Source organism: Anomalospiza imberbis, chromosome 19 (assembly GCF_031753505.1).
Source record: "Anomalospiza imberbis isolate Cuckoo-Finch-1a 21T00152 chromosome 19, ASM3175350v1, whole genome shotgun sequence".
Lineage (NCBI taxonomy): Eukaryota > Metazoa > Chordata > Aves > Passeriformes > Viduidae > Anomalospiza > Anomalospiza imberbis.
Genome location: NC_089699.1, coordinates 5,057,649 through 5,072,384, shown reverse-complemented (window position 1 = coordinate 5,072,384; position 14,736 = coordinate 5,057,649). Strand labels below are relative to the sequence as shown.

Here is a 14,736-nt window from a genome sequence, read left to right as displayed (position 1 = left end):
TGTGTCCTGCTTCTTGAACACCAGCTCTGGACAGAATTTCATACAACTCCCATTTGAGTCTGCCCCCCATGAGCAGCTGGAATGAAATATTGGTGATAAGATTCCTAAAGGAACACAAGGGCAGGAGAAACACAAGTCCCAGGGAAGGAGACACAAGGAGTGTGTAGGAGAAGCTCGGGCAGTCTTACCTTGCAGAATGTGCATATTGACCAGGTCTGACCGCTCAGGCCTGCTTCTGATCTTGTGCTTGAGATAATCTTCAGTCTGCAGAACACAAATGCAAAGTTACCTGCCTAGAGCAGCAGTAAGGTACTGAGAGCACCTGCCCCTGTGCCATCCCATGATTCTTTTGGAATTATTACAAGCTGGGTTGAGTGAGCTCCTAAATGACATTTTTCATCACTGAAATGCTGGCTTGTTCTGGAGCAGAAGTTCTTCAGAAAGGGAACAACGTGCACGTAGCTGCTGACTGTTCACTGCACCCACTCTGTGCCCTTTGCCATCACTGCTGGGCTTCTGAGGCCTGAAATATTCTGAGAACTCATAAGAAGGGTGACAGCTATTCCCTGGGAGTGGTGGGCCTGTCCACCACGTCCCATCTGAGAGATGCTCCAGAATGCCCTGGTAGCAGTGGCTTCTGTGGGAAGCCCAGCACTCTGGGGTGGGATACCAGGCAGAACAAGTCATGAAGCCACTCAAACTCTCTACTCAGATCAGCCACGAGGCTTAACCTTCCTGCAGCCTTGCAGCCCCTGCGCTCTGTGGTTCCCCAGCCCAGCTATGATATGGGGTTGGGAAAATCTGCTTTGCAGTCACTGCAGCTGGGCTTGTGATGGACACGGCCCTGGAGCCTTGTGCCAACTCCCTCATGGCTGTAGGAACGGAGAGGCACACAGAGGTACAGGAACACCACCCATAAGGGCCAAGAAAGTCAGCCTTGAGGGCAGATGACCTCAAGAATACAAATATAAGCTTATCCCCTGGTGAAGAAAAGCTAGAGCTCAAGTTAGACAAGCTCTTAGCTGAGCTGTGCTGCAGGAAGAAATAGTACAAAAATTGTACATAGTTCAAAGAGACTAAAATCTTAAGGATAAATATAAAATAGTACAAGCAACTGAAGCAAAATTGGAAATCTACAGTACAAAATGTACAGGATCATGAGAAAAAGATCTTATAAGGACTTCTGCAGCCAGGATCAGGCAATGGAAAGTGCTGTCTCTGTTCCATAAACAGGAGAAATAATTCTCAGCATACTGCTGAGATGACTACAGGATTTAATGCCTTTTAAAAATCATCCTCACTAAAAAGACAAATGGCTCTTTATCAAACAGGTGGCTCAGCCAAGAACCTTCAGCAAGAAAAGAGGAGAAACCCCAGTTGTCAGGTTGGAGAACAGGTTAGAGGGTACTCAGTGGAGTTAAATGTTCCCAAACAATTTTGAGACACACAAGGCTGGAGTAATAGCAGCTATCTATGGTTCTCCAGGAAACTGGGCAAAGGAGAGTAATTGCTAGCTTTAAAAGAGATGGGAAGAAGAAACCAGGAAATTATAAAGCAGACAGCAAGATATTGGACCAAATAATCAAACAATCTATATAAATGAATTTTGAAGATAGCATGGAGGTGAGCAACAGCCATGATGTATTTATCAAGAACAAATCACATCACTCCAACCAAAATTCCTTCTGTGGAGGAATGACAGTTTTCTGGTACAGGAATAAACGATGAATATCATGCAGCTTGACTCGAAGCATGTTTTGACATTATCTCCTGTGGCTTTCTCACATGCAAGCCAGAGAAATTTGGTCTGGATAAGACTAATATAAAAAAGGAGCATAGCTTTGGCTCACCAGAGGAATTGGAAATGACTCAAAGTCTAAACAGAAGAATAAATCAAATCCTGTTACAAAGCAATTTTTCCTGCTAGTCAATATATTAGTTAATGCCTTGAATGATAGAAGACATACTCCCTCATTCTGATCCTTCAAGGCTAACTGATTACAGTACACCGTGATTTGGCACAATTGATGATCTGAAATACATGTGCTACAGATTCAAGAAGGACATTTGGGAAGGGCTGTGGCCAGGTCACAGTTAGCCACAGCTAAGCCAGCAGATTAAGCACTGCAGTGGTTGAAGACTTAATGCACCAGAGATGCTCCTGCAGTGGTCATCACTGGACAGGGCCTTAGGCGGAAATTAGTTACTCCATGCATTGGAAAAGTATAAAAGGCTCTGGAGAATCCAGTGGTCAGCAGCTGACCCACAACCCCAAACCAGCAGGGGAGACACAGCACAGGCTCAGCCCTGGTCTGCGCCCTGCATCCAAAAGGGTCCATGGAAGGGTCTGGGCAGCAGCTACAGACACCACCTCTGAGTCAGAGATGAGATCAGTGAGGGGGGCTGAGGGGCGGGGAGGTTGGCCAGCCCAGAGGTGAGATGGCTGTTGGGGCACAGGATGCAAAACAGCTTTTAAAAGTGCTGCAGGAAAAAAGAAACACAGTTCTGAATAGACACACAGTAGTGTGCTCAAACTTCAGCAGAACAGCCTGGGTTGGGAATCAGGGGCCAAGGACTCACAGCACAGCTCAGAGAGCACCAGAGCAGGTCACTGGCACAGTGGGTGTCTGTCAGTGCTCACACATTAGTCAGGACCTTGTCACTCCCCACAGCTCCTGAAAGGTGGCTGTGCTCAGGTGGGGCTGGGCTCTTTCTCCAGGCAGCACTGACAGAACCAGAGGACACAGTCTCAAGCTGCACCAAGAGAAATACAGGCTGGATATTAGGAAACATTTTTTCACAGAAAGGTGATAAAGTTCTGGAATGGCTGCTTGGGGAGGTGGTGGAGTCCCCATCCCTGGGTGTGTTTAAAACAGACTGGATGTGGCACTGGGTGCCAGGGTTCAGTTGAGGTGTTGGGGCTGGGCTGGACTCGATGGTCTTGGAGATCTCTTCCAACCCAGTGATTCTGGGATTCTGTGATCTGCCCAGTGGGGCTGTTCTGCTCTGGGGCAGAGGCATGACAGCCACCCTGCAGCCCCTCTGTGCTGGGGTGCAGGGTGAGTGCTCAAGCCCTGCTGAGCCAGACAGCCCCAGGAAAGGCAGCCTGCTCTCTATCCTCCACCCCAGGAATCTATTACAGGACATCAAAGTCTGCAGCGCTGGCCTGCTGCCAGCCTCTGACATAGCCAGTGACATGTTTAAACAAATAATTGACATTTTATTTACTAAAGTCTTTACAACGCCTTACCCTTCCCCCATATTTTTCACAGCTTATTTCCACCAACACAATCCCGTGCTAGGACCATGTAGGCTCGCCTGGTTCCTGTGCCAGGTCAGAGCGAGCTGGTGTCTGCACCTGAGTGCATTTAAACTCACATAACGCATTTCCAACTAACCCTTAGATCAGGTCCTGACTTGGGCTCAGCTCCAGCTGCTGTCCCACAGCTGTGTTTCTGCTGTGACTTCAGTTCCTTTGGACCCTGGCTGTTAATAAGCTGCATTTGTGTCTCTGGGGTGCAAATGATGAAGCCTTCAGAGGTGAGCTCTTTTAACATCAGCTGAAGCAGAGGAGCTTTCACAACACATGAACAGTTATTTTATTTCTGTCTGCACATCAGCTTGGGGGAATATCAGCTAAACAACAAATGCCTTTGAGTAACTGTCTGGAAACAGCTGCTGATCTTCCCTTTCCCAGGTCTAAGCAGGGCAGCTTTGGAAGGGAATCATGTTTGTTACGGGCTGTGCTTAGTGTCTTCATTAGCACTTTCTAAACGTGCCCGTGGTTTGGGATAGACTTAGACCATCCTTCCCCTTTCCCCAGGCAACTGGCCAGTGAAAGCTTTTGAAGAGAAAGACAAAGAGACACAAATGTATACTTTAACTGTAAAATATATGACACTTCAAGGATACTTTGGATTGCTTGAAATTTTTTAAGCATACTAATCTTTCAGAGTCATACTGTATTTCTTATGTTCGCCAGTTATTACCACGGGAGACTTGGGGCAAGTGATTTGGAGTGTGTTTAAGTTCAGAAGAGCACTTCCCTGTATTTCACAATCATTCTTCCTTGCAAAGGTCCTTTCTCATGTGACTGCAAGCACATTTTGCAGATTAATGGAACAAATGCTTGTGTTCAAGCAAAACCTGCATGATTAATTGCTTCCCTTTCTGGGATCATCCCTCCAGCTTGATCAAGGCTGCATTGTTGGTGATTGGAAAACCGATGTGCTTTCCCAAAAAGTGATCAGATCACAGAGTTTCAAAGTTTTCTGGAATGGCTGCTGCCTTTGGCAGTGTTTAGGGAAGCCTGGTAATGGGGTGGGTGGGAGCCTGGCCCATTTCCCCCTTGGATGTAGTGTCCTAATGGCCAAGCTGCACTGCAGAGCTAAAAGCCAGAGCTCCTGCCGGGTGAAAAGTGTGAGTTCCCTGGGGACTGGCTGCAGGTGGCACCTGCATCCCCCCTGCACCCTGTCTGACTGTGTTCCCTCAGGCTGGCCCTGCTCTGACCTCGCTGCCAGGAGTGCAGAGCAGCCAGCACAGGAGGAGCAGCCTGTGGATGTGACCCAGAGGGGGAAGCAGCAGTTCCACTGGTCGGACATTTACTGTAAGGACTGACAAAGCCATGCTGAACCCTGCCCTGCCCACAGCCTTTTGTAAAACCCCACAGCTCAGCGCACAGATGCCCCATTTGCCCTTTTTTTAAACCATCCCTGCTCAGAGAAGGGTGCTCCAGAGCATTTGTGAGCCTGGAAACATTTCTGGAAGCAGAGCAGGTGCCCTGCCCCTCATCCTTGGCCACTGGGCCAGCGTGGAGGGTGCCAGAGGAGGGGACAGTGGTGGAAGGTGCTTTCAAACCCCGTGACTCATGCAAAGCAAGCCCATGTGTTCCCTCACTGGGAGGGCTGCAGGAGTTACCTTGGCTCGCTCCAGACTTTTTCGCTGTTCATGGAATGCAGATGGGCTTTTCAGTGCTGCAACAGGAAAGAAAGAGGAGCAGTCAGCACAGGAGCGGAAGCAAGCAGCTACCAGGATATTCAGCAACAGCATTTTAATGAGTGCCATAAAAATAGCAACACAAACTAGCTGTTCTCTTTATTGTGCTGGCTAAAAATAACTCAGGAAAGCTCTGGGAAATCCCATGCTCTCAGCCAGTCCATGGCAAGAGAGCAGGGGGGATGGAGAGCATGGGGAGAGCAGGAGGAACGTGGGCAGGGAGGGGTGCAGGCTTTGAAACACAGTGCTCTGTGGGACACGTCAGAGAGCAGATAAATCTTTTCCCTGTCATGTTCCCTGCAGGTGGTGGAAGGCACCACAGCTCCAGAAGACAGATCTGGGAAGAGCAAACACCTGTGAGGGACCTCAGCTGAGAGTAAAACCTGTAGGTGACTAAGGCTTGAGGTCGGCAGGAAAATGAAGACCTGCCTCAGCTGTCGGGGTCTGGGGTGCAGCCTCCAGTGAGGTATTGCCAGGTGGTCCTTTATCCATCTTCTGTCACTGACCATGACTGGACGTTTGTCCTGTCCCCTGACCCCTCAGAAGCTGCTGTGTCACATGGGACCTCCCATGGCAAGCAGCAGACCATGCCCTCAGCATCTCCTGACTTCAGGGAGGATTAAGCCAGTGGTGCTCCCAAAACCAGGCCAATAATCCCTGGCTTTCGGACCAGTGAACACCAGTGCTGTGGAGCAGCCTGTACCGGAGTCATGGAGAATCTTGCACATTTCCCTTTTCACTGTGGTGCAGTAGAAACTGAGGCAGAATTTGCTTGGTGAAGGGGTTAATACTTCTCACATCCTACAAAAATTCTTTTCTGACTGTGTAAGCAGACAAAACCAACAGTTACCATTGGGACAAGGAAGGGGAAGGTGTCCTGACCCACAAAAACAGTCTGCTGCAACTCCTCCTGGCAACAGAAATTCTCTTTCCATCTTCTGAATGGGATCCAATAAAGACAGAAACTATTTTCATGCAGGCCTTGTTATCCTCCATCAGTCTAGGGGAGGATGAAAAGAAGACTGGGGAGAAACAGGAAAGGTTTGGGGGCCCTCTGAATTGACTTTTGGTTGGGACTTGGTTTGGTTGACTTTTGGCAACCCCTGGGACATCCAGCGAATGACAGAAAAGCACAGAAGGCACATTCCTACTGCTGCCATTTGGAAAGCAGACAGACAGACAAGCTGGTGTTGCTGTGCCACACTCCAGTGAACAGCCACCAGCACTGGTGGCAGCTGGTTTAATCAGAAGCAACATTAAATAGTGCACATGAGAAAATGAAGTTAGCAAGAGAGATGACTTTCCCAGCCCTGCTCATGTGAAGTACTGATGTTGGCAGTGTGCTACAGACACTGACAAAGTGCTGTGCTAGTCAAGAGAAAAGTGCTGCAGAGTTTAGTAATTTACCACGATTTTTGGAGGAATTATGGGGGTGCTGCAGCTTGTAGCAGTCTGCAGAACAAATAAAGACATTGCTAGCAATATCAGTTCAGAGAACTTGTCAGGGGATGACATTTCAGCATGAAATGGGTGAGGGATTGGGGGGCACCAGGCAGAGGTGCTGTGTGGGGTGTTGATCACCTGGGGACAGCTGTTTTAAGGCTTCAGTGAGGGTGAGGTGGTGGCTGTGTACAGCAGGAGGGCCTTCAAGCACAGGTATTTTGCAGTCCATCACAGCCAGGGGGACTCACCTGCTGGTCCTCAGAACCAACATGGCATGGGAAGATACGGTTAATAAAGACTTGTTTTTCCTAAGGAAAGTCTGCACATGCCCAGGCTGTGGGGAAACTGGCTGGGGCTCCCATGTATTAAATGCTAACATCTGACACTTCCTCTTAATGTCAAATTCAGCAGTTAAATTCTGCGTGTTTGTTTTTATAATGGCATAAGTGCCTTTTCTTCTATTACTTTCAGTGAGTGAACCGTGCTCAAGTTTCCCAAAATGGTCTTCTTGGACAGAAACCAGACTGCAAAATTCAGCCTAGAAGTTGGGAGTGCAAAGAAGCTGTAAGTAAGAGGAAAATACCCTTCAGTTGCCATCAAATATATTTGGCTGAATACTTTGCAGTGTGTAAGGTTTGAGGTGTCGGGTGCCACGTGTGACAGCGCAGCCTCGCAGAGCAGCCCCAGGTGTACAAACCTCTCACGCTGCCCCAAGTTCTTGCTTTACTCTAGCAAATATCACAGCCTTTTGTCCAAAGCTTCAGCTCCTGGAGTCTTGTGATCAAAGTGCCTGCCCTTTCATGGCAGGCAGCATAAAATCGGAATGCTTAAAGAAATACTCAGGCGAAAAATTGACAGAGTATGCATTTATCAGTCTTAAAACCATTGATCATTTTGGCATCATGATTTTTGTCATCCTGCTCAAGTTTTCTAATGATTGGTGCTGACAGGAATGTCCTGAGAAGGCGTCAGTTGTTCAGCACAATCCTCCAGGAGGGACAGGGGAGGGACAGGGTGCAGCAAGCAGTGCCAGAGCCATGCTCTTAGAGAGGTGGTGTTCTGCTGCTTAGGCAAGAGCTCCATCACAGTCTGCAAGGGCAACCAGAAGAGACAGAAGTGACACAGCCTCTGGAAAATTGTGATCTTAGCAGTGAACCCAAGGGGTCCTTGATGAGACAGAAAGGATAATCCTCTACCTGGGTCCCAGGTAAGCACAGATTTGCACATGGAGCCTGAGCTAGGTCAGGATGGAGTATTCCACTGAGCAGGGTTGAGCTCCCAACATCCTTTCTCCAGTGGTGCTACAGCTTTCATGATGCACCTGCAGGTGCAGAAGGGGGTGGTTTTCATTCACTGACTTTTTGGGCTCTAGCAACTGCCTTTCTGGTGCAGAATGATTTCATGATAACGCTGTCCTGGAGTTTGTCCTTCAGCTCAAATGCCAGGTGAGCAGGGTGGGTGGGGTCAGAGGGGGGACACATTTGTCACTCTGCAGCAAGCAGCCCCCGTGGGGGTTCACTGGCCTCGGCTGTGCACTGACAGCTCTGCCCTGTGGGCTCCTGCCTGGGCACAGATCTGGGTATGTCTCAGACCTCCAGGGATTGCCTGTGTGCATGGGGGCCAAGGCAGTTCCCAGAGCTGCCTTCCTCCCCAGCCTCCTGGAATGAGCCCCCTCATCCTCTTCCTTGTCCTGACACAGAGGTTCCTGGCCTTTACAGGAGGACAGGAGATTCTCTGCCCTTGCCTTGTGAACAGCTTTGTGAGTCCTCTGCTTGAGCTGGATCTGCTTGTCCTGCTGCAGTGACCTCTGGGACAGGGGAGCTCTGCAGCTGCAGTTTTGCATGGTGTAAGGTAAGCATCTCTCCTGACTTCAGTTTGAGCAGGGCCATTGCAGTCTGTGTGATAAATGCACTGTACAGCACCAGGGATCATCTCGTTTCTGCAGTCCCCCTGGAAGCTCTGAGCTGTGGGGTCTGAGCAGGCAGCTGGTGCCACCCAGTGCCCCAGCAGTGCCCAGGATGAACACAGCCCTCTGAGCCAGGATGAAAAAGGCAGAAGAAGATACTCACGTGGCATGATGCCTTGGTCTGCCAGCTGCTCTCGGGTCCTTCTCTGCTGGAGCCGTAGCTGTAAAACTGTGAGAGAGAGAGAGAGTGTCAGAGAAAGGGCAGGATTGTACTGAGGTGCTAGCACAGGGACAAAGTGTGTAGGGTTTGTGTGTGGCACCAATTCCTGCTGCTGCTGGACCAGCCTTGTGAACAACTGAGCTCATCCCATCACCCCGGGAACATGCCTGTACTTTGAGTTAGTGTCATATTCTACACCTTTGGTTTTGCAAATTTGTCTTCGAGAGGACACCCGTATCACAAGGTAAAACACGAAACTCAGTTCCCTGCTTTCCTGCTGGAAGCTCAGTACAGCCTGCCACGACTACAGACACCTCAGTCACAACATAAGCACACACTTCCCTGCCCACCAGCACAACCCCAGGCTGCTTCTCCTCAGCTGCCCGGAATGAGCTGGGGTTGGAAGGAAAAGAAAGGCAAGAACAGCATTTTTGTCCTTGGAAGCAACCTGCTCTGCCAACAGCTTGTGTCTACAACACAGCTTTCCTGGGATGTGGGATGGAGCTGGAAACTAATCCCTTCCAGAGCAGTCCCCAAAGCATGGGGCTCCCTGAGATGCCACTGCTTGTGACTTTTCCATGTCCTCTGTACAAACCATGTTTCACATTCAGAGCAAATGTTTAGTGAAGGCTTCCTATGGGACAATGATCTCCTGCCAAATTCCAGCACTTCTTTGGACACCAAAGATAGATTCTTGCTGTGAGGGAAAAATGTAGCCTTCAGTATGTGGTAAAGTCTGTGTGTGTGCTGTTCTTCTTAACGCAGGGTGAAGCTGATGGCTGAAGTCACTGGCAAACCTTGCTGCCAGGGGGGTTTGTAACCCTCCTCTGCCCCATGGCACCACCCTCAGTAAGTGCTGGTTCTGCCTGTGGACATGGATTTGGACCCTCACTCACGGGGTACCTACACTGCACCCAGCTATCTGCACCCCCTTTGCAGAAGTCATCCCCCTTGGGGACCCTCAAAACCAAATGGGACAGTCCATGCTCTGGGATGCCTGTGTTTCCTCCTGGGCTATGCAGGCAGGTTAAAGGTGACCAGCTCCTGGCTGGGGTCTCACACAGGGCGAGCTGTACCCCACTTTCTCTGCCTAGAACCTTATCTGTGATTGCTCACAATACTGAAGAACTGCGCAGAGCTTGGCGCTTTCCCTGAGGAAGAGATGGATCTTTATGGAATAGGTGAGCTAAGGGGGGTCAGAAACTGTCCAAGAGTAAAAACAACCTGTTGCTCACCCAAGAATAGTTCTCTGCTCTCCTAGTCCTGGTGCAGTGTCCCAGGCATTAGAGCAACCTGCCTTCAACTGAGGCAATTTACACACAACATCACATTATGAAGAGGAATCAGAGACAGCAAAGCCTCCTCCAGTCACACACACCACCCTGCCAAGGACACAGCAGTGCCCTATCAGGCTGTAAAATATCCTGAGTGAGGATCCTCCATCACTTCCCTTCACAGCTCCCACGGGTGCCAAATTATTTGCACCATTTCACTCCAACTTCCGACCCAGCCAGACCAAGTGATGTACCACATCCACATAGGCAAGGGGGATTCCAACAGTCTGTGCGTTCAGGGCCCACATTCCCTGCTGCTTCTGCTTATTTCACAGCCCTTCCTAGCAAACAAACAATTCACCAGCCCCCCGGAGCAGCCAGCTGTCAGCGAGGCTGGTGAGGAGGAAAAGGAGAGGGTACAAATCCCCTTGGGGCATAGCTCGGAAGGTGATGATGATTTCCCGTGTGGGGGTGTAGGATTCATCGTCTGCCCTGCTGCAAGGAGTGATGAAAACGTGTGGGTCTCGCTGCCACAGCTCTGCCACTGCAGGAGCAGCACTTGGGCACCCAGATTCCCCAGATCCCACTGCCTTGCAGTGAGCAGGGCACAGGCTGGGGGATCCCCCCCTTGCAGCTGGTCCATGCTCCACCTCACAGCCTCTCCTCTGCCTCCTGCCCTGGGGATAGACTGTCACAGAGGGGATCTGGGACTATGGAATGATCATTTTGTACGAGGAGAAAAGGTCTCCAGTTTGGTTTTTGTGCTGAGGGGTAGGAAGGCTGTGACCCAGCAGTGTCACTCTGCTCTGGTGTGACAGCTGAGCAATTCCATGGGCAGGTCACCTCCCCTAGATGGGGAGTTCATCATGGACCATGCTGAGCTTACACATCTCAAGTCTGGCCCATCCTTAAGCTACAGGGCAAGGAGGAAAACTATATCCAGCCCTGTCTGTTCAGGGCATGCTGTCAAATAATGTGAGGTCAGGCCAATGCAAGTACCAGCCACTTCCAGGAGCAGCACACACTCAACAGTTGAAAGAGTTACTTCAGCCACCAAATATTCATCCCAATCTGGACCTCCTCATGCAGTAGGATGTATGACTTGACTCTTAAATATATCTATGGACTTCCAAAACCTGTTGCAAACCATCTGAAGAAACGTAGTGGACAGTGTCAGACAAAAATGCTGAACATCCCTTCCCTGCACAAGAGGGAAGCAGCCTCTGAGGCAGTGCTGCAGCTTGGCAGATGCCAACTTAGGGCTTGCACCTTTTCCTTCCAACCAACAGTGCTTAAAAACAGGGCTGGAGGAGCTCCTGGCACCACCCAAACCACCATTTAGCTGCTTCTTTCCTTGAAGCTGGGTCTGACCCCAGCTGCATTCCTTTCCTCTTCCTTTGCTGCATGTCTGCAGGCCTGAGCTCTGAGTGCTGTATGGGAAATAAATTTTCATGAACATTCTTATTTTTCTCTGCTAAAACTTCAGAGGAACTTTTATCACATGAAAAGTGGTGGCTGGAGCACTGAAGAGACAATCTTCGTCCCACCCCTCAGCATCCTTGTTGCCTGCCTGCACCAGTTTGGATGGTGAGAAGTGCCAGCCAGGGAGCAGCTGTGCACACTGGCCATCCTGTGCCACCACCAGCTGAGAGACAGCCTTTCTTTCAGCAATCCTGCTTCCTCCTGGGGTACCCCACGACGAGAAACTCTCCTGGGATGATGGGAGACATGACAGACCTATCCCAGTCAATTGGCTCATGAACTTTTTCTGTTAGAAATACTCCTCATGTCTATGCTAGCACCAAGTCCCATTCACTGATATTGGCTTCCAGAAATGTCCTGTGCAGAAGGGCTGTGGCAATGGTGCAAACAAGACCTCCTGGCATCAGTCACAGCTGCCTCTGGTGGCCCAAGCTTTGAGCACTGCCTGTGACTTGCAGTCGTGAGTCATGCTCCTCTCTAGGAGCTGACCTCAGAGCTGTAGGAACCTCAGAGCATGACTTGGGCCTTCCTGGCCTGGTGATGCACAGAAAAGACATGTTCAAATCTTCTCTCCGCCCCAGGAACAGGCAGATCCAGCCATCTCTTTCAGCCCGTGAGGACACTTTGAGTCTGGTGCTCAGCAGACAATCAGGATGGGATGGGATTTTATCACCTGCATCAGAGCATCCCCACACTGGGGCACTGCCAGAGCACTCCCAGCACCATCCTCTCCTTGGGGAACTGAGGCACAGGGGCCTGAGCAGCATGAGGCACATGTCCCATGGAGTGGGGGAAGTGCCCTCCTCACGGGGTTCGGGACTAGGACAGGCGTGCAAAGCCACAGCTGACCTGACCTAGTGTTGGGGCTGTGTCCAAGGAGGAGACCACTGAAAAAGCAGCAGCAAAGCACTGTGCCTTCTTCCAGCAGCACCTCATCCCTGCCCTGGTGGCTCAGAGCTGGGGTTTGGGGAGTGTGAGCACCTCAGTGGTGCACAGGATGGGGACAGCTCTGCTGGGCTGGGGGGGTTGGCAACAAATTGGGAGCGGGGAGAGGGACTCCTGTTGCCAACAGCAGCAGTTTTGTTGCCCATCAAGCAGCAGCTGAGCAAAGGTGAAACACAGGCCTGTCCATGGCCATGGTGGCCCTGGAATCAGAGAATATCCAGAGTTGGAAGGGACCCACAAGGATCATCAAGTCCAACTCCTGGCCTTGTTTTGGACCCAGCCACGTTTGAAAGGCAGGACTGCTGCTGGCTGTGGGACTGGCTTTCCATTTAATGTCTGAGCTATTGTGTGAGCCTGATGGGGGAGAGGAGCTGCCCCTGGGGTCCTCTGACTGTGCTAAGGTCCCAGCAGGGCAGGATCAGGGCTGGCACTCTGGCAGGTTCAATCATGTTGTTCATGGCCCTCTCAGGACTGTGTCTGTTCCTCGCAGCTGCCCCAGGAGCAGGAGTCAGTTCTCAAAGCAGGATGTGGGCAGGACTGTGGGGCTCCTTTGCAGCTGAGCAGCATCAAACTCCAGCCTGGAGTGATTCTGAGTGGGTGACAAGCCAGACAGCCTCCTTGGTGCTGGCACACCAGAGTCTCATAGAACTTTTCTGGAGCTGCTGTTTTACAAAACCACCTTGACCAAACTTTGTCTTGAGCCCCTCCATGGATCTCAGCCCATAGCTATGATCCACAAAGTGATTTCTCTGTAAATCTTGTCTCCAGGCCCATGTTATCCTCTGACAACATGACCTCTGGGGACCTGTGTGAGCAGTGATGAAGCTGGAAATGGCACTGTTCAGCCAGGACAGCCATGGACAGCCCTGGTCAGTCCTTTTCCAGGTGAGCACTGCTTTATCTCTGCCTGTGATGTCACTTCAGAGCTGGGAGCATTTTACTTCTAACAGACAGATGTGCTACAAATGTGTGTGTTACCTGGGAGACTGCATGGAAAAATCTCTAAATGGGAGAGAACTACATTTCTAACCCCAAATCCAGATCTTTGGGTAACTTGGAAGAGACATTAGACTAGCACAGCTGGCTGGCAGGGAGCCCAGACCACCAAATGGGCACAACCAGCTGTGAAATCCCTCTGAATCCAACATAATATGCAACCCCAACCTCACCATGGTCCCGAGAACAGGCTCTCCCCTTGGAGCCCCCCTTCAGCACCCCCATGAGCAGTCCAATGTCCCCTGAAGCACAGTGAGTTTTGATGTGTGCTACAACACATGCTTGACTGACAAACAAACATGACTGCCCATTAAAATACTGAGGGATAAGATGCCAGAAAAACGAAACCAAGCACAAACTGATCTACATCAAGTCAGTGTTTTACAAAAGCTTCACAAAACAGACTCATCAGTTACAGCAAGGCCATGGTTTGAACACACACACACTGACTGTGACCTGTATGAGTTCATGATCTGAGAGGAAACACAGGCGCATGCTTTATCTTTGGACACCAGGAAAATCAAAATAAAGGTTCTGCCAAAACGCCTGGCCAAACACCCTACCAAGTCCTATTCTCTTCTGCCTTTATTGACCTGCTGATTCTGGTCCAAATTGCTCTGGCCACCGGAGGCAGACAGAATAAATTCCTCTCCCATCTCAGTTTCATTCAAGCCCTATGTGTAAGCATGAATACTTCCCTCCATGGAGCCAGGCAAGTCTTGTCTGCAAACCCACACCCATGTGTCCACAATTAGGTCTTGGTTCCCCATGCCAAGCCATGCAAGCCTTATTTATAGTGTTAAACTTTCACTTCTCACCAATTATCTGAATTACCACTGAAGTTAGGCAGATGTTGGCCTTGTAAGCTCTTTCCATATAGCTGCAAAAAAAAAAAAGGTCAGGGCTAAGGTTGGATCTGCATTTGTAAGCTTTGTTTGCTTTGTCTGATGCCAAAGCTTCTCCACTGCTGGAGGACAACTGGTTTGTACTCAGAGTAAGAGATCACATAAATGACCATCTCTGGGAAGAGTTAAATGTGTTTCTGGAACAGCACTTTGATGTCCTGTTGATTTAGTGCAATCCCATTGATAGTTGGATCGTATGGGACAACATGGCAGATTGGAAGAATCATCATTCCTGCAAAACTTGTCAGGATGACCTCAGATCAGAATATTTATCTTTGGCCAAACAGACAAAATAAAGAGGCACACAGCTCCTCGAGGAAGGGAAGCAGGACCCTGCAGGACTGCAGCATGGTGGTGATTTTCCCTCTCCTCTGGAGCAGTTCAATGCCTGGCACTGGGATAGCCATGGTCCCTCCTCATGGCACAGCTCTGCTGGTCCTTCACTGGGACCACTGGAAAGACAAGAACAGCAAACACCTCTGCAGCACTCAAGGGATGATTGCTGGGCACACTGAGAAAAGCCACCGCCACCACCACAGCAGCCTTTCCTGGATAAACACACGTCTGCTT

At 50.1% G+C, this 14,736-nt stretch overlaps 1 protein-coding gene across 12 annotated transcripts in view; it reads right to left on the bottom strand.

Moving 5' to 3' along the window:
* The window catches only part of MYOCD (myocardin), a 34,958-nt gene that overhangs the window by 17,081 nt on the left and 3,141 nt on the right, over positions 1-14,736 (bottom strand). For 5 of the 12 annotated variants that reach the window (XM_068209295.1, XM_068209293.1, XM_068209301.1 and 2 more), the window contains exons 2-4: positions 8,508-8,573; positions 4,918-4,973; positions 189-264 (exon numbers count right to left, since the gene is read on the bottom strand). In XM_068209295.1, coding sequence (XP_068065396.1) covers positions 189-264; positions 4,918-4,973; positions 8,508-8,573 — 198 coding nt within the window. Of the gene's footprint in view, positions 1-188; positions 265-4,917; positions 4,974-6,686; positions 7,280-7,634; positions 7,760-8,507; positions 8,574-14,736 lie in introns of those variants that run through there. The other 7 variants (XM_068209296.1, XM_068209297.1, XM_068209298.1 and 4 more) reach the window with 3 other exon arrangements.